At 36.3% G+C, this 18,844-nt stretch overlaps 1 protein-coding gene across 5 annotated transcripts; it reads right to left on the bottom strand.

The window, feature by feature from the left end:
* Positions 1-1,474: 1,474 nt before the first annotated feature.
* irf2b (interferon regulatory factor 2b) lies at positions 1,475-18,463 on the bottom strand. 5 transcript variants are annotated; one of them, XM_052615511.1, is made up of 10 exons: positions 18,019-18,216; positions 16,596-16,688; positions 16,313-16,412; positions 13,319-13,492; positions 12,252-12,289; positions 12,013-12,118; positions 9,915-10,070; positions 6,496-6,536; positions 5,430-5,526; positions 2,405-2,553 (listed from the first exon to the last, which is right to left on the bottom strand). In XM_052615511.1, the coding sequence occupies exons 1-9, from the start codon at positions 18,046-18,048 to the stop codon at positions 5,473-5,475; spliced, it is 792 nt and encodes a 263-aa protein (XP_052471471.1). In that variant the 5' UTR covers positions 18,049-18,216; the 3' UTR covers positions 2,405-2,553; positions 5,430-5,472. The 5 variants fall into 5 exon arrangements, with proteins under 5 accessions (XP_052471468.1, XP_052471467.1, XP_052471466.1 ...); XM_052615509.1 differs by having other exon boundaries at positions 6,496-6,539; positions 18,019-18,213; XM_052615508.1 differs by lacking the exons at positions 5,430-5,526; positions 18,019-18,216 and adding an exon at positions 18,287-18,463 and having other exon boundaries at positions 1,475-2,553; positions 6,496-6,539.
* Positions 18,464-18,844: the final 381 nt, after the last annotated feature.

Raw genomic sequence — 18,844 nt, 5'->3', positions numbered from 1 at the left:
TAGTTCTGTAGGCTACACAATCATGGGGAAGACCGCTGACCTGACAGCTGTCCAAAAGACAACCACTGACACCTTGCACAAGGAGGGTTTTCTGAGTTTTCACTGTGTTTTCTGAGGTCCAAGGTCAACACAAATGTATACCAGGAAGTTTTAGAGCACTTCATGCTTTCTGCTGCTGACCAACTTTATGAAGATGCAGATTTCATTTTCCAACAGGACTTAACACCTGCACACAGTGCTAAAGCTACCAGTACCTGGTTTAAGGACAATGGTCTTAATTTGCCAGCAAACTCGCCTGACCTTAACCCCATAGAAAATCTATGGGGTATTGTGAAGAGGAAGATGCGATATGTCAGACCCAAGAATGCAGAAGACTGAAGGCCACTATCAGAGCAACCTGGTCTCTCATAACACCTGAGCAGTGCCACAGACTGATCGACTCCATGCCACGCCACATTGCTCCAGTAATTCAGGCAAAAGGAGCCCCAACTAAGTATTGAGTGCTGTACATGCTCATGCTTTTCATGTTCATACTTTTCAGTTGGCCAAGATTTCTAAAAATCCTTTCTTTGTATTGGTCTTAATTAATATACAAATTTTCTGAGATACCGAATTTGGGATTTTCCTTAGTTGTCAGTTATAATCATCAAAATTAAAATAAATAAACATTTGAAATATATCAGTCCGCGTGTAATGAATGAATATAATATACAAGTTTCACTTTTTGAATGGAATTAGTGAAAGAAATCAACTTTTCGATGATATTCTAATTATATGACCAGCACCTGTAAATTTTAAGGGGCATTTAAGAGCATTATGAACAATATTTATTTTTTATAACCATACAAATGGCAGGACATCGGTTTAGGTCGAATAATTTATAAGATGAATATGATGAAAAATTCAAAGGTCAGACTACACATTACTTTAATACCCTTTACAGAGATATCACCAAATGTCCTCCAAGTGTCCGAGCTGTATAAGGAGTTTGTCAGCACTACATCACCTTTGGTCAACACCATCAGGATGTTCAGTGAGGATCCACTGATGGATTCAGGCTTTGGAAAAGTTAAGGCTGGGAGTGCCGTCATCATACCAGCAGAAACAACCTGCAACATTATTCACTGTCAAGATCCCACATCTGACACTTCTTGATTACAACCTTGAACTACCTGTCTGCTCGTTTGTCCAAAGCAAACATACAGTCTTTCGTATATGCACAGGAAATGTTTAACAGTTTATCAAAGTCACTTAAATACAAATGGCCACGCTTTTATAGGCAGAAAGATGTATCACTAATATATTAAAATCACTAGATAGGCATATGAGAGATAGAAATGATATGAGTGCTAGGTTAAAAAAGGTTTTCATCATCTAAACAAAAGCAGATTTTGACAACAGCCATGGAAAATGACTCACAAATATAAAAATACAGTGTGTTCAGTTTTGACAGAACAGACAACACAACACCAACTCACATCTGACCCAGACAGTGTCTATCATTTATTCTTATGATCACATGATTTTTATACACCAGAATCATTAAAGAAGCCCTTGTGAGTGTATAAAGATCCGATAGGCACACATTATCTGGGACTTGAACACACAGCTGTAGACACAAGACAAGCAGGACACGTACTTTACATCTTTACGTTCACATATACAGTAGAAAGAGACACATTAAAAGGTAAAAAAAAATTCATAAAAACAAGTGCTTTGTCTTGTCATAAAAACCACAAACTAACACAAATTCACACAGGATATCTTACATCATAGGGCTCATCATGTAAAATGGCATTTACTATCCATTGCATAACGATCCTAAGGTATAAAAATGTATTCGCTCACAACGAAGGTCTTAAGATAAGTTAATATTATGGCATTTATGTGCATGCTTTTTTTTTTTTTTTTTTTTGGAAACAGGCTCGTAAAGTGTCTATCGTTGATTGCGAGCTGCAAAAGTCACTGATTATGGCCGTCAGTGCTCATCCATAAGGTGCTCGGGGGCGACTAAAGGCAATTAAGAAATGATCCTTATATTTACACATTCATAATGGTTTGCGGATCACTACGGCAGCTTACGGATAAACGTCACTGCGCTTGAAAACTCCCTGAATTTCAGCTCACGTGTCACTTCCTGTCTGTGAGCACCGAGTTCTCCTCCCGTGGGATGGTCCATCGCTGTCCTGTGAGCTCGTAGGTCCTTTATCGAAGGCGATGATAGTGTTCTTGACGAGTCGCGTGCAGGTTTCATCAGCAAGTCTTGACGGAGGATTTGGACACGTCTGAGGTTTTCATGATGACGCTGGCACGTTTCTCGTGGACCGCCGGCTGGCCGGAGGGGCCGGGGCTGTGGGAGGACGAGGGGAAAGGGGTGTTTAGGAGGCTCCAGTTCGACTCACCGGTGAAGGGGGCGTGCAAGTCCGAAGGTGCAGAGTCTCGGACAGTGGTTATCTTGAAGTTAGGCTTTTCGGGAGAAATGAAAGAAGACATGCCAGGAAGGGGCATCCTCATCTTCTTGTCTTCATGTCCAAACAGCAAGGCCTGAATACGCTGCAGGACCAAACAAAGCCACATCAGTGATTAGGACACTAGTAGAAATGACAAATGCTAATATAACATACTAATTGTCATGGTTTTCAATCATTTAGAGGCAATGGACCCCCAAATATAATCATCCTTACACAAAGGACTCCATCCTAGAATATAAAGGGCAACTATATATATACACCGGTATATAATAACTTATTTATAATATTAAATATTTTATTTTTTCATTTTAATTATATTTTGTTTAACTAATTATTTATTTTAAATCAAACAATTGTAATTATTTTATTTTAATTTAATGTTTTGATTTATTTACATATTTCTTTAGTAAATTTTTTTTAAATGATTTAAAAACTCCCTTTCAGACCCCAGTTTGAAAACCTCAGATGTTACAGATTTTATCTTAAAGAAGGTGATTTAGTGTACACGTAGTATAAGTTCAGTCCCTCTCTGTTTTACATCAAAAAAAAAAAAAATGTAAAAATAAAATATATATTTTTTTTTTTTCAATAAAAACATCAGAGAATCATGAAAATGACAAAAGGTCTGGTAATCTCGGATGAGGTTAAGTGTCTTCATCAAGAGCACAAAGGTGATAGCTAGCACTTAAATCTGTCGATTTTCTACCCAGGAACTAACGGTATATTTTCATGAATTACAACCTGAGGCCATGTCGTAAAAACACACACTTCCTTGTGTTCAAATGATGATAATCCTGAATTGCATGAGAGCGTTGTGGCCCACATCGCCAGGGGCCCCACTACTCACAGCCCAGAGCTCACCGCCATCAGTTGCATTTCCTCTCTGACACTCAGCTTCATGCCTTTGATTGTTCTCTCTAGAAACTGTAAGACGTTTGCTCCACACATCTGAACCGTGTTTAGACTGATAACTGGCACATAAAACAGTCGGTCTAACAACACTTCAAATTCATGATTATTTATAGCTTCTATTGTTTTAACATGACAGAATTATGGCGACAGACTGGCTATCATCAGACTGCAGGATCTGCTGGCTTCCTAACAACATTTGAGGGCAAATTTATCACAAAAACTAAAACGATTAAAAGTGAGGGCGAACTCTTCAAGTAGTGTTTAAAGAGTCTAACATTAAAGTCAAACCTTAAGTTCTTAGATGTAAGGTACATACTGAGAAAAAACAACAACAACAACAACGCATGGTACCCTTTTATATGTGAAAATATTGTTTGTCCCAAAAATTAAATATGCTATATCAATATAAAATAAAATATGCAGTTATTTTGACTTTAAATATTCATTTAGAAACATTATAAAAAAACTCATTGCTCTTGGTTGGACAACTTCAGTAAAGTTATAAATGACAATATACAGTAAATATTAAATTAAGTGGTTTTATTTCTCTTTCATCAATTTCTTATTTTATTTCATTTCTTATTCATTTGATGCGGCAGTTAAATACCTATTAAATACCTAAAGTAGTATGCCTTAAAGGTACAATTTAATGTAAAGCCTTTAGTCTGCAGATTTGAAAGATCATGAGAAACTTTTCATATCCTGCCATGAAATGTTTTTTGCAGGTAAAGCAAAATTCCCCTCCCTCAAAGCCTAAGTGACATTTTAATCAGCCGTCAAAGCTGACGTCTGTCTTTTGGGTGACAGCAATTCTATGGGTGAATCAGAGATTTACTCTTTCTATTTCAATAGTTTTCTAACAAGCCGCAGCACATTTACCAGAATCAGTGAGAAGCCTCACATCACTGCTTGTTCTTTCTTTTTTTTTTTCTCGTCTTGTTTTGCATCATAGTTCTGAGGTACAGGAACCGAAAACAGGGGTTTGAGAGCGTCTGCCATGTAAGATTTACCCAGATGCATGCTGGAACTTACATGTGTGGAGAGATTACTGGGCGCTTGTAAACGGGAAGTAGGAAGAGCCACAAACTTTCAGGCAAGAAACATTAAATCACAAGACCTGGCATTTTAAAATCAAAATAAGTTTTGTAGCTTCAAGTCCAAAACTCTAGCTTTAAACTAACCTTTTAGCAGATAAAGCCATTTAAAATGTATAGTCTTCCTTTTCCAGAACAAAAAAACCTAATATCATCATGCATATACAAACGTTTGTCTATTAAATGTGCTCTAGTATGATAATTACACCATTATTTGACTAGCAAGTAGCAAAGCATGTTCAAATGAATATAAAGTATAATACACTGTACATAATTAATAATCATTTGAATGCAAAACACTGAAAGGTTTGTAAAATGATTAATAAAGTATGTTATGCATATCATTATAGGTCAGGCTTAAAATGCACCTTTACAATCTTTTTTTTTTTTTTAAGTCTTTGTATCCCATCCTTTACCTAATTAATGTATTGAAGACCTCTGTTTTAAAGTAAAATGCTTGTTCATATTCTGTTTGTTTGTCGATTTAAAGTTAAAAGTTCAATCTAAAATTGATAGAAATTGATTGAAAAATTGAAATTGATTATATAAATTTGAGACACTTGTACAAGACTAAATGCAACACTTTTTGCCCCTAAGACTAGTTTACTCAAAAACAGCTGTGACATCACTAGACAATCACAGGCCGGACTGATCATGCAAAAAGCCAAAGTGGGTGAGTACTTAGATGCTGTATGTTAGACTATCTGGCAAATTTGAGTCTGTAATCTTACTACTGCGATTGCCTGTGAAAACATTTGCACATGTCTGTGAAAACATGCTCTGCAAAACTCATTCATTTTTGGCACTGCAAGCATGTGGTGTATATTTTTAACATGCATATTTGTGCCATGTCAGTAACAGACCTTAGAACAAGAGAGCTTCCTTTAAATGTCTGAGCCACTAAACTCAATGTTGATATTCAGGCAGCTGATATAAAAATGTAAACACTAACTCGGTCAGTAAGATTCTCCTCGAAGTGTTGCATTCGCTGTAGTTCAACAGTAAGTCAGCACAGGTGCAAGCAGTTTCTGTGATAGTGCCTCTTGTGGCTGAGGATGCAACACACACTAATGTAAAGGAATAGCTTAACCAAAAAATAAAAAATTTGCTGAAAATTTACTCACTAAGCCAATGTCATTAAGCCATCCATGATCTAGATTCTGCAACGGAACAGATTTGGAGAAATGTAGCATTACATCACTTATTCCCCAATGGGTCCTCTGCAGTGAATGGGTGCCGTCAGAATGAGAGTCCAAACAGCTGATAAAAACATCACTATAATCCACAAGTAATCCACACCATTCCAGTCCATCAGTTAACATCTTGAGAAGTGAAAAGATTTGCTTGTAAGAAACAAATCCATTATTAAGGTTTTTAACTTTAACCCATCGTTACTGATAATAGGAGTCCAGAATCCATAATAATGCATCCTGCAGTGAAAAAGTCCATCCCCTGTTGTCCTCTCACATTAAAATCCTGGACTGGAGTCATGTGGATTATTGTGATGTTTTTATCAGCTGTTTGGACTCTCATTCTGACGGCACCCATTCACTGCAGAGGATCAATTGGTGAGCAAGTGATGTAATGCTACATTTCTCCAAATCTGTTCGGATGAAGAAACAAACTCATCTTGAATGGCCTGAGGGCGAGTACATTTGTAACTATTCTGACATTGTGAAGTCAAATAAAGATTGATTTTGAATAATTATCATGGAGTATATTTTGGCATTTAGTGTCTGTATGAGAAGCACAATTCAGTTCCTCACACCCCTAAAGCATAACATAAACAGATATGTACACAGAAGGATTCTGGGTATTGCTTGGACACGCCCATTAAAAAACACTCTTCTTTGTGGATCGTTCTTTTGGCCGCTATAACTCAGCATCTGCAGTCTATAATTTCAATGTAAAATTTCTAATTCAATATAAACCCAATCATTTCACATGTAAAAACATTATAACCATCTATTCTGTGTTTAAGCCTGTCCAGTTTCGCAATGGGAGAGTTGTGCACATACCTCTTTGTTGTCTTCCTCACTGGCGCTGTCTGTATCGCTCTCTGCTGGAAAACGGAGAGAAAGCAAAGTGTTTAGACTGATTCATCAGGGATTTCCTGACAGACAGGTTATCGTGTATGGGTGGATGAAAAAATGTTCAACCGATGGCCTGCCTGTACGCCTTCTATATTTAACCCTTACAGCTTTAGATGTTTTAACCGATTACACCTATTAATAACTTCGAGATATCCTCAGGGCCAGTCATTTCTAACGTTTTACAGCTTAAATTGCACTGAGAGATGCTTCGATAAGAGAATCTAAATTGTAAATACAAGGAAAAGAAAGAAAGAGAGTTTGCTTTGGCAGTGAGGCATTGTGTTTGTGTTTACTATGAATAACTCCGAACTTGGGCAAGACATCTCATGCTGAAAAACCACACGCTTTCAGCCCCAGGGACTTCTGAGAAAAAAAACGGATTGTTGATTGGAAAACACGGAACAACAGGACATGAGTCAACATTCCCGTCCGTGTACAAACGCACTGTCAAGTGGTACTGTACGGTAAATTTCACGCCACTACAACACGTTTTCAGAAGCCAAGCCCCACAGTTTCAACAATGGCAGGAGTTCATCTCAGTCCTCCACGCGCAGTCAATGAGCAGACAGAAGAGTAGCTACAATAAAATGCATCATCTGCATTCCTTACTTGAAACTAGCTCCCAGAGGGGACTGAATAAAAGAGAAACACTTATAGAAGGAGATGCGGGAATGCTGTAGCTGTAATCTTGGATCTAACAGTGTTTCGCAGCGAGCTGGATGGCTTCTTATTGGAAGCAAGCCTCTGCCATATTTTGCAATAATTAATTAGTGGTGTTTGCTAAGATATACTGTAACTAATCTATTACTCACTTGGCCAGATATGGATTTGAATAAACTTCTAACCCACAGTATTAGACTTTAGCATTCGCTACCGACCACCAATGAATGATTCATGCGATTAGACTGAAGATTTTTGCTTGGAAGCCAAAACTATTTACTCAGTTACAGTAACAGTACATTCTCATAGAGTTACAGTAAAGAATATATTATAGAAACCAGCCAGAATACCCTTTGTTTATGCTGGATCGTGCCTGTAATATTTGAGGTTTTGCGACTGTCGTTGAAGTAACAAGGTAAAATGGCAAAATGGCAAACCAAATCACATTGAATAATCACATCCACTTAATTGTTAGTATCATTTGTTCATTTAAACCTAACTAAGACTTTTTTCATTATGACTTTACAACCCAAAATCCAATTTTGCTATCAAAGTCAAAGATCTCTGCTTGTCCATTATAGCATTATAAGTGGATTATGGTGTCAGGCCTTTATAAGATATTGAAGGCACACTTTAACTTTATGAAGACGAGCACATGCAGGTGAGAGTGAATTGTGTTTGCACCTCATCGTTATATATTAACTCCATCTAGCCAGAGCTGTGTTACAGTACAGAGGTACGGCTGTCCTTGAGGCTCAGCTCTAACGGACATTGTACAACACAACCAACACAAACAGCTTACACCGATCTCAATGCGTCACAGCAGGTTTCAGGCCAAAAATTAAATGCTTTAGGAGCGATACCTTTCTTTTCAAATAAGGACAACAGATACACTGCAAAAAAAAAAAAGAAAAAAAAAAAGGATTCTTACATAGTATTTTTGTTGTTTTCCTAATCTAAATATTCTTAAAAGCATGATACTTTAAGAAATAAAATGACTTAAAATATATATTCTTGTTTTCCAAAACATAAAAATTAAGGTCAAGAAACAGGGTAAGAAACATAAACTTATTTCAAAGGAAAAACTAGATTATTTTTGTTTAAACTCACATGATTGTTGAGAAACTAAATTAATATCTTATGCAACATTGCTTCTCAAGTAAATGGATCTAGATTTACAAATTTTTATATATTTGTTTTGGAAAACAAAAATACTAAAATCATTTATTACAGTGAACTAACTTTGAGCAGTACAAAAGACCTTATCCACAATTCAATTAACAATTTGTCTTGTTTCCAGGGGCCCATTTCAAGAAGGAGGATCAACCAACTCTGAGTTGAAACTTAAAGTCTGAGTTAACTTACCCTGAGATGGGAAACTGAGTTTTTGGGTTCAGAACAGCTGAAATCGAGTTTAGTGCGTGCACCACGACTATGAGAAGTCATGATCAATGGAGCTCTGAAAATATGATTCACCATGGCAACAGCACCGACAAAAAAACATCAGCATACCTTTGAGTCAATACATAACTTGAATTTTTAATCACCGTTATAATGTCAAAGGTAAAAACTTGGAGAACGGTAAGTTTTGAACTAATAATAATTTACATGGTATCCTACAGGCAAAAAAAAAACATTAAGTATAAAAACATAATTCAACCAGGGAAAGTTTTACCCATAAAAGGTTCATGAGTGTACGCAGGCTACATGACTTTACAAACATTTGTCATATTAAATAAATATCATGTTTATTTCAGTGCGCAGCAGCTTTTTTCCACATAGTCTAATGCTAATTAAGTTACCACTTTAACTGACTTGATGAGTTTAAGTTTCCTCTCTTTCAGAAACAGACTTGACTTATCCTGCTTTCTCGGGTTTGATAAACCTCCCATTCTGAAACCGAAAACCCAGAGTTCCCCTGATTTCAGGGTTAACATACTCAGAGTTTTCACCAAACCTCCTTTCTGAAACAGGCCTCAGAACAGATAAAAATCCAAACGCATTTACTTGAAAAGCACAATACTTAAAGATATTAAGTCCAGTTTTCTGAAAAATTATCCAAATTAATTGAGTGTATGCCTTAAACAAGAAAAAAAACATATCAATGGGGAAAGAAATATAAACTTCATTCAAAATGAAAACAAGATTATTTTTTCCTTATGTTTTTCCATTAGACAGATATTATATTCATGTTTGAAGCCTAACTTAATTTTGAAACATTTTCCACAAAACAATACTTGATACCTTTAAATAATTTCCTAAATATATCTAGATATTTGTACTGGAAAACAAGACAAAAACCCTAAGTAAGAAATTCTTTTTTTTTTTTTGCAACACACAATATCAAATCTCCCACCTGTATCAGTTTCCACTGGCCACTAAAAGGCTAACAACTGGGTGGTTTGAAAGTCTGGACATTTATATAAAATAAAAAGTCAAAAAATTTCAGCAAATGGAGCTGATTTGGGGCAAATTCAAACCCACAAATCCCACACAAGCTCAATATGTCTGGAGCACACAAGGAAACCACAAAGCAACTGTTGATTATTTTGCAACTGGATAAATGCAATTGGTATCACAGCCCAAAAGCATCTAAGTTCTAAAGCCAATAAGGATGTAAAAGCAATGCTTCACTGTGAATATAGCAATGGCTAAATGATTGAGAGTAAATTTGTTGAGCCAACCTCCATACGAGGAGACGGGGGAGATCTGTAAGGGGTACAGGTCACTGGAGGTCACAGCCTGCTCCTCGTTTTCCGTCACCACCTCGATGGTCTGACAAACGTCCGGCAGATCGTTAATGATCAGGTGGTCGTCCGCTGGGCTCCGCCCACCAGCCTCTGGGGAAGGAGAACAGGGAAGAGAGAGTGAATATGGAGAACAGTGAAGTGGGAAGTGGACGAGTTTCTTAAAGGGGGGTGAGCCAGATCTGTGTCATTTTTCACTCCCTCAATCCTTGCAATCCCTCCGGTCCACTCAGCTGAACTCCATTTCCCATGAGTCCGTATTGAAATGATGCAGTGGAAACCAGGTTAAAAACAACTGGACCAGCTGAAAGGCTGCTTGCAGATCAATTATGCTGCAGTTGATTTTGCTTTGCCAATTCGATGCGTATCACAAACCCCACATGACTAACAAAACAAACACACGCTAAACTCAACTTTAACCCCGATCCAGTGCGTTAGTGAAATTGAAGGGGAAAACAGAGAACAAGTGGACGTGATTAAACAAAAACAGTAACAAGGAGATCAGGTAAAACTGGTCCAGGACAAAATGATAGGTGTAGTAGTGTGATCATATCCCATAAAAAAAGAAAAAGACCAATCATACTTACATTTGAGTTGTATTGACAAAGTTTCTATTCTATTACAAATTCAACAATAGGCAAATCAAAAGGCTCTTTACTGACTCAAACTGCCAGCATTGTGAAACACTGGGTTTACATGTGTAGGAGCTGGAATAAACCTTACTCTATAGGTCAACTTCAGTGCCATAATGTCTGTAACGTTTTTGATTTTGTAGTTTTGTGAAGGCAGGGAGATGTGAGAGAATGTCTAACAGCTGTGAAATGACGCATGTGTTAAACTAGGACAGGAGAGGCACAGCAAAAAACAACTTGTGTTAGAAAAGCCTAAAGCATTCTGTGTATTTGCAAAAAGTGGCTGATGAGGAACACAGAACAAAACGCTGATGTGTTTTAAGGATCCTTTGATATTCTCTGAAACCACAAGTCATGCTTTTTTAAAGAGATTCCTCAAATAAACTTGAGAGAGAACATCTTTTAACAACTTAATGTGTTTGAATTTGAAAAATTTTTAGAAGAATTACTATTTGATACATATCTACAACGTGTATTATATTCTTAAATAACATAGTAAATACATATTAAGCATTCAAAAGAGTTTTGTTTTTAAGGGTTAGTTTTTCTTCAATAGAGTGATGTGCTCTGGCTGGACAGAATTTTAATGGGTAATATATTTATAACAAATATTTAAAATAATATTAATAAACATATTTTAATAAAATATTTATTGATCATATTTGCTACATATACAAATTATTATAATTAATTAATTGATTAATTAAAATAAATACACAACAAGTCATTCAAAAGTGTTATGGTTTTGGTTCGTTTGAAGTTACTCTTTAAAAAAAGCAAGTGCTCTGGTTGGACAGAACTGAAATGGGTCATATATTTATAACAAATACTATATTAATAAAATTCATACTTTTTTAAAGAGAACCTTAAAATAACAATATAACCTAACACTTATAATAGCTAAAAATACCTAACATAAAAATAGCTTGATGTATATTTATTATAATTATTTTAAATCATCATTATTAGTGTTTTTCTATCAAATAAATTAAAAAAAAATATAGTATTATTAAAATAAAATTAAAAATACTGTTAATAAATACACCAAGTCATTCAAATGTGTTCGGTTTTAGGATTATTTTTAGCTTCGGTTTAAAAAAGGCCTAAATTGTAATACTCCCTCAAATAGCAAACAGATCTGTCAAAACAGATTTTCTTTAGTCTGAGGCTTTAGCTAAATTACACCTGTACTGTGTTGCTAAAAGAAGACTCACAATTATCTGTTTTGGAGAGCAGAGAAACAACATGTGCAGCAGAGAGAGTGTACAGATAAAAACTAACCCACAGAGCAGATAGCATTTCAGATCCTAACTCTTTCTTGCTAGACTGTAGAGAACAGGTTCCACCTGAATATACTCACTAAACACAGGTGTGCAGGGCGGAGCAGAAAGTTCACTACATACCTGTACCACAGTAATCTGCCTCCTGCTTGATAGTGACTGGGGTTTTACAATCTGAAGAGCCATTACTGTTTTCCCAACTCGAAGGCATAGGGCATGGCCTCACTGCCTGCAGTTAACACACACACACACACACACACACACACATTATATTTACACCCATGTCAATTATATCTCATAACCTTTTTTGATTAGAGCATTTCTGACAGCTACAAAATATACACTAGAGTGGAAGTCCATACCTTTATCTTTTCTTCTTTCTCAATTCCTCTCTTTTTCCCTTTGAGAAACAGACACACAAATCTAGATCAGTGCATGCAAATAAATAGCACTTCAGAAAGTATCACAACGGCAGATGTCACAAAACCTGTCAAGAAGGTTTCTAGAGCCTATTTCAGCCCAAAATCATAACACAACAACGGGATCTTTAATTTGATCTTGAGGATAAAAAAATGTTTAGGGCCATTAAGATGTTTCACAATATAATATTAGATACTAGTTTTACTACAATGTAAAAAAAAAATATCGTTATAGTAATGATTCTGTTTGTAATTATTATTGTCAGTGGCAGTTTTTGTTTAACACATTTATTCTTACAAATAAACATAAAAGTTGTTCATACATATGAAAAGTTTAAGAATTTTTTAAGGTGAAATTATTTTCTTGTCCGCTTTTATGAGATTCGCCCCCCAAAAACATATATATATATTTTTGTTAAGTCATATTTTTCGCTATATACTATTACATAGTAGTTTTAATATGTTTTATTATCTTAAGAATTCTGGATGTCTTTTGAATTTTTTTCTTTGTAAATATTGTTCTTAACTGTAATTAGATCTTCATTAATAATGTTTTTACTTAAATCATCATAAAGCGGTACGACAACTACCACCATGACATTATTTTCATGACAATTTATTAACACACACACGTTAAATTAAAATTTAATTGGCTTAATTTTCATGAAAATAATGTAGGGGAAAAATTATTAAATTCAAAGTTATCCATGCATAAAATAAACTCTTATTCCTTTCTAATATGTTTTGCAGGTGAAATATTGCACACATATTTTCAGCTGTTGTGGTATTCCACCAAAATCTTCACATTTTTTAGACACAGATCAGTTACAGTTGAAAGTCAAAGTTATAACAGACAGACGAAGTGGGAACATACCATTCTTAGGTGTGATTAAACAAACATGACAGAAATGTCTTTAAACTGCACTTCGTTATGAGCAGCGTGTCAGAAGGAAATGAAGGCTGGTCTGTGTGATGCAGTCAGTGTCAGCACTGATGTGTGATCGACTGACCTCTCTTTGACTGCCTCTCAGACGCTGACAGCATCTTGTACACCCTGAAGGCATTTGTTCCCTTTTTCATGCTTTTGTCTTTCACCTCCTCTATATCAGGCAGGGAGTTCATTGCACAGCGGAAGTTCGCCTTCCATGTTTTGGGGTCCGGTTTGTCACCTGGCTGATATTTCCCTAAAAAAAATGGCAGTCAAAAACTGGATAAAGGTAATGTGGAATGACAGTTTACTATCACTTCAGCTCTTTATATCTAAATTGACATCATTAGCTGTAAACTTTCAATGAAATTCAAAATACAGATAAGAATAGGAATATCATGGAGACATATTGTTGGACTCTTTTGACCTAGACCAGAAATAATCACCCTAGGAACCAACAAATAAAACCCCAGCGACCACCCTGAACACCCTGGCAACCAACAAGCTAAACCATAGCAACCACCTAGAAAATCCCAGTAGCCAACTAGTAAGACCCGATATATATTGCCAAGGCCGATATATCGGCCGATAAGTTTTTCTGCTTGGCCGATGTATTCGAGGCGGGACTTTTATTTTGACAGCGATGAGAGCGGATAGAAGTCTGTCTAATATTCAGATAGAACGGTTAAACAAAGGAATTAATGTATACAAACTGCTATCCGATTGCTTTTATATTAGCCCTATTAGTAATAGAAAGGCAAACATTATAATACTTTCTCGTTTGCTGTAAACAAGAAGTAAAATGCATTTATATAATTTAAACAAACCTTTGAATGACTAATGAACATTTAATTTCACAAACCTTGCAAACTTAGTCGAATCCAGCTGAGAGATCTTGTGAAGTGTGCATTTGTATCCAGCATGATCGCGTGTTCTCTGTGTCGTCAATGTGAAGTGAATGCTTTAAATTTGAAACTCGTGATTTCATGCATTTGCCCACTGTCATATTCATGTCATTTTCACTGTGTGCTGTATGTAAAATGAGGGTGTGATGAGTGGGGTGGGGCTTAGGGCGGGTCCGAGGGCTGGGGGATCGAGTCGAGGCCAGTGGAGTGATTGGAAATGAGTGACACCTGCACCACTCACCTGTCTCGAGTCAAACAGAGGAGCTCCGGAAGGATAAAAAGAGGAGTTACGACACTGAAGGATGAGGGAGGACCAGACCTGGGCTTTATTTGGTGTTTTGGTTTTGTTTGTGCGCGGCAGTTGCGCAGTTTTGTGTTTATATAATTATTAAAGTTTTATTTAAATGTTCGACGGTTCCCCCCTCCTTCTTCCCGACTTACGAACAGTGTTATAGAGGGTTACCCTGGCTTTATTTGGAAAATATGATTCCCAATGCCCACAAATTTCCCAGAATACTTAGTCTCCTGTTGGTTACAGTGTTACTCTCTTTTTAAATTATATTTGTATTAAATATTTATTTATTTGTGAAAAATACTGTCATCTAAAGTATAAGCATGTTTCTTTCACACATTTTTTTTATCCATTGTCAAATGATTTCAGATATCTTAAATATTAATATTCATGATTTAAACAAATCATATCGGCTTTATTTCGGCTATTGGGCTGCACGATGTGTCGTTTAAGCATCGATATTGCGATGTATGAATCCACAATTGTCACAGCACAGGATTTGCGATGTAGGCTGTCGTAGATGATCCGTTATTCATTAACTGTACGCGCAGCTGCTCCCCGGCTCTTGACGAATGTAATTTGCGGATTAATTGCACAGCATAACCATCATAGAGTGAAACTTTATCATTTGCATGCGTTTTTAAATCCTGTCAGTTTAACAGGGCGCATATAAGAACGAGCAGAGAGAGAGAGAGAGCGTGTTGTCAAATCTTGTGCGATATCCTAAACTGCAGAGATAATTACACAACCCGTGCCGTACACGTCTGATTCGCAAACTAATTATTCCTTTGTTCTGATTCAATTAATGAATGGTTTAAACACTGAACTCAAGAGACATCTGAATTGGTGTATCAAAAAAATATGTAACACTTTATAATAATTTTCTATTTATTAAACTACTTAACTACATTATTTAACATTTACTATTACTAAACTGCACTTCTACAACACCTCTACAATTTCAAAATTTATGTTATAGCCTTCATTGTTGAAATCAAAAGTTGTACAGTATTTTTTAACATAGTTAATGCACTGTGAAGTAACATTACCAAACAATGAACAGCTGTGATTTTATAAACGAAGATAAACAAAGATTAATAAATATAGTAACAAAAGTATTGCTTGTGGTAAGTTCATGTTAGTTAATAAGTTAACAATTCAAACCATAACCTAAAGTTACAAACAAATAATTTACTCTAATTTAAATACTCTGATGTTTAAATCATTTAAAATGAGAATGTAAGTGTGCTCACCCCATTTTTGTTTGTAAGAAACAAATAGATTAGATTTCATATCACAGTATATATCGCAATGTCATTTTTTCCCAATATCGTGCAGCCCTAGCATTGGTTGTCAAAAAACACGTATCGGTCGACAACTACACCCAACCAACAATACCATAGAAACAATAGCAACCATCTAGATCATCCCAGTAACTAACTAATATAAAAAATAGCAACCATCCGATCCAGAATACCCTAGGAACCAACAAGTAAAACCCTAGCGACCACCCAGAACACCTTAGTAACCAACAAGTAACCACCCTGACAACCACCCAACCTAGAATCACCATCAAACCAAAACTGTAGCAAAATCCAAATAAGCAAAACCCAAGCAACAACCAAGAACACCCTAAAATCCATCTAGAAACCCTAGCAACCATTTATAACTCCCTAGCAAACTGCAATTCAGCATGCCAACAACTACTTATAAATAGGTCAGTGCCATTCAAACTGTTCTAACAAAAATTTGATCTAGTTTGATCTAGATCTAGTTTGAATATTCACAATTGCATCTTTATATTTCAAGAATGTTATGTTTGTACAGTAAGTATATGTGCATTCCTGTGCACATATGACAGTCTGCGTGCTGACTGCACCTGTATGGATGGCCCAGTTTCGGAAGAGCGGCGCATCTTTCTCCACGTCCCAGCCGTGTCGTGCAGCATGCATCCATGGAATCTGGAATATTCTCTTCTCCTGCAGGCAAAGAACATGCAAAACATGTCACAAGCCAAGACACACCCTAAATGCACCGTGTTTGTGCGCGCAGTCACATTTACATGACAAAATGCTTCCCAGATAATAGCATCTAGCTCATGGCATGTGTAGTTGTAAAAAAACAATGCTGTAAAAAGAGTAGTTTAAACACAGTCACAGTACCTTGTTCACCCAAAGAAGCCCCGGTATTTTACTAGAGTTTATCTGCTCTTCCAACCATGGTCTCATACGCATTCTCTCCACCGGCATGCTGGCCTAGAGAAAGAGAGTGAAAGAGAGAGAGTCGAAGACAGATCTGGAATGTGTCAAAGGTTGACAGCAACCTTTCCTCCTTCAACAGGTAGTACATTCTATATCTAAGAAACGCAATGATAAACTTTAACCCCATTTCTAAAAACAAACCTCCAACAGAGACCATCTGAATCACAATTAACTGGAAGTTACTCCAAACAAAATGATTATGAAATTTCATTTGTATTCGGGATTTCATACAAGCAAGAGTCAAGACCGTGAGTCAGGAGGACATGAATGACAACACAAATAGAGGATGTTGGAGCGTGTGAGAGAGAGAGAGAGAGAGAGAGTTTATCTAAGAGTACATGGAGTACCTGTTGGCAAACCTGTAATATCAATCATGCAAGATGTCAGACATGAGAAGTACATGTTTCTTTATCTGTTTTAATTTAACAAAGCGTAAATTACAAAAGTTACAGATTAACCAATTCAAGCTCATAAAAAGGTTTATAGTTAATCACAATGAAAACTCATGCTTTTAAATCAACTGTTTGGTGCTAACTAAGACCTTTGAGCTTTTATGGTCCACTAGGAAACAAGAGCGAGCAAAGGCAATCGCAACATAGACTAACATACAGGAATTACACCACATACTACATATAACATAAGCATAAATAGGCACAATTATGAACCCATTTTTAAATATTTGCATAAAAAATATGCATAAAACCATGCAAAACAGTAGGGATGCATGATATATTGGTCACATATAGCTGCTGTTAGTGCTTTTAGTTTATTTATATTGGTTAATATTTAATATATAAGAAATTTGTTTCGGTCTCTTTCTACATGTTAAACTAATTCTGACATCATACAGTGCCAACATAAACGAATAGTATTTAGATCATAGCACTATTTAAGAATGAGCATTATGTCTTAAAGAAATGTCTCATCTAAACTATTTATATAAACTATTCAGCTTTCTCGTTAACTATTGGTCTGCCTGTTAGTCTTTCATACTGTACATTTTAACACCAAAATGCCCAAATTCAATCATCATAACATGATATGAAATAGACAAATAACTAGTTTTTACTGCGTTTTATTACTAAGCCTTCATGTTATAAGAATATTGAACTATATGTATCATATTTTCAAACAAAATTTGGATTCAGATATTGGTGCACCAGTTCACGACAGACTCTTTCCATGACAGTGCCCCTGTTACACCCAGTACACATCCAGGTAAGTCAACAACGGTAACAATAATCCCCACACGTCCGTGCAAACTTCTCAACAACATAATTTGGCATTAAAAATGCGTTATTTATCGGTTCTGCTCAGAACTTACGGTGACGTTACATTGCAGTGTCCCAATCATTCTTGCAGCACACACTACATCAGATGACTTCAACCTCCCCAAATAAGCGTGATAGAGTTGTCAACTCAACTCAAAAGTGAAAATAAGCATTCCATGATTCCCTCTGAATCCAAACACCCCATGACTTTCGATTTATCACTCACTCCCAGGAACTCAACGTGGCCTACAGCAATAAACATCCACTTACATATATATATACATGAGCCCCATAAACACATGCGGAAATGCAATTAATTACCTGCGACGCGTAGAAACCGCTCTAGTAATAAAAGCAAAGAGGGTATGAAGAATATTGACAATTTGTAGTTTTCGATAACAAAACGAAAAGTCAAATGGGTTTGAGTTCGCTCTTCAGATCGAAAGCAAAACAAGTGAAGGAAACAAGCGCTTGGGTGGAAATCCCCAGTGTGCGTGTGAGTGAGTGTGTGTTGTGCGCTTACTTCGTGTTTCCAAATCCTACTACGGCCTGGGTTTGGGTTATTAATATTAACAACGTAGCCGAGACGTTCGCAAGCTGATTGGCTGCCATACAGATAATTTGGTAAAGAGGCGTGTAGATATAATAAAAGTGGGAGGTAGTCAAGGAAAGAACTCCGTCAAGGGGGAAGGCTTAGCTCATGAATATTAATTACGTAGCGAGACGCTAGCGCACCAATTGGCTGAACGACAGAAATGTTGGTGGCTGTCAACGAACGACTCTTTATATTTGAGTAGTATTCAAAATTAGTTTGATTTTTTTGCAAATGTAACTTGCTTGGCTAATACAAATCACACAAATCCATATTACCACACAACA

Source organism: Carassius gibelio, chromosome A14, assembly GCF_023724105.1.
Source record: "Carassius gibelio isolate Cgi1373 ecotype wild population from Czech Republic chromosome A14, carGib1.2-hapl.c, whole genome shotgun sequence".
In the NCBI taxonomy this organism is placed as follows: Eukaryota; Metazoa; Chordata; class Actinopteri; order Cypriniformes; family Cyprinidae; genus Carassius; species Carassius gibelio.
This window is presented reverse-complemented; position numbering and strand designations above follow the sequence as displayed.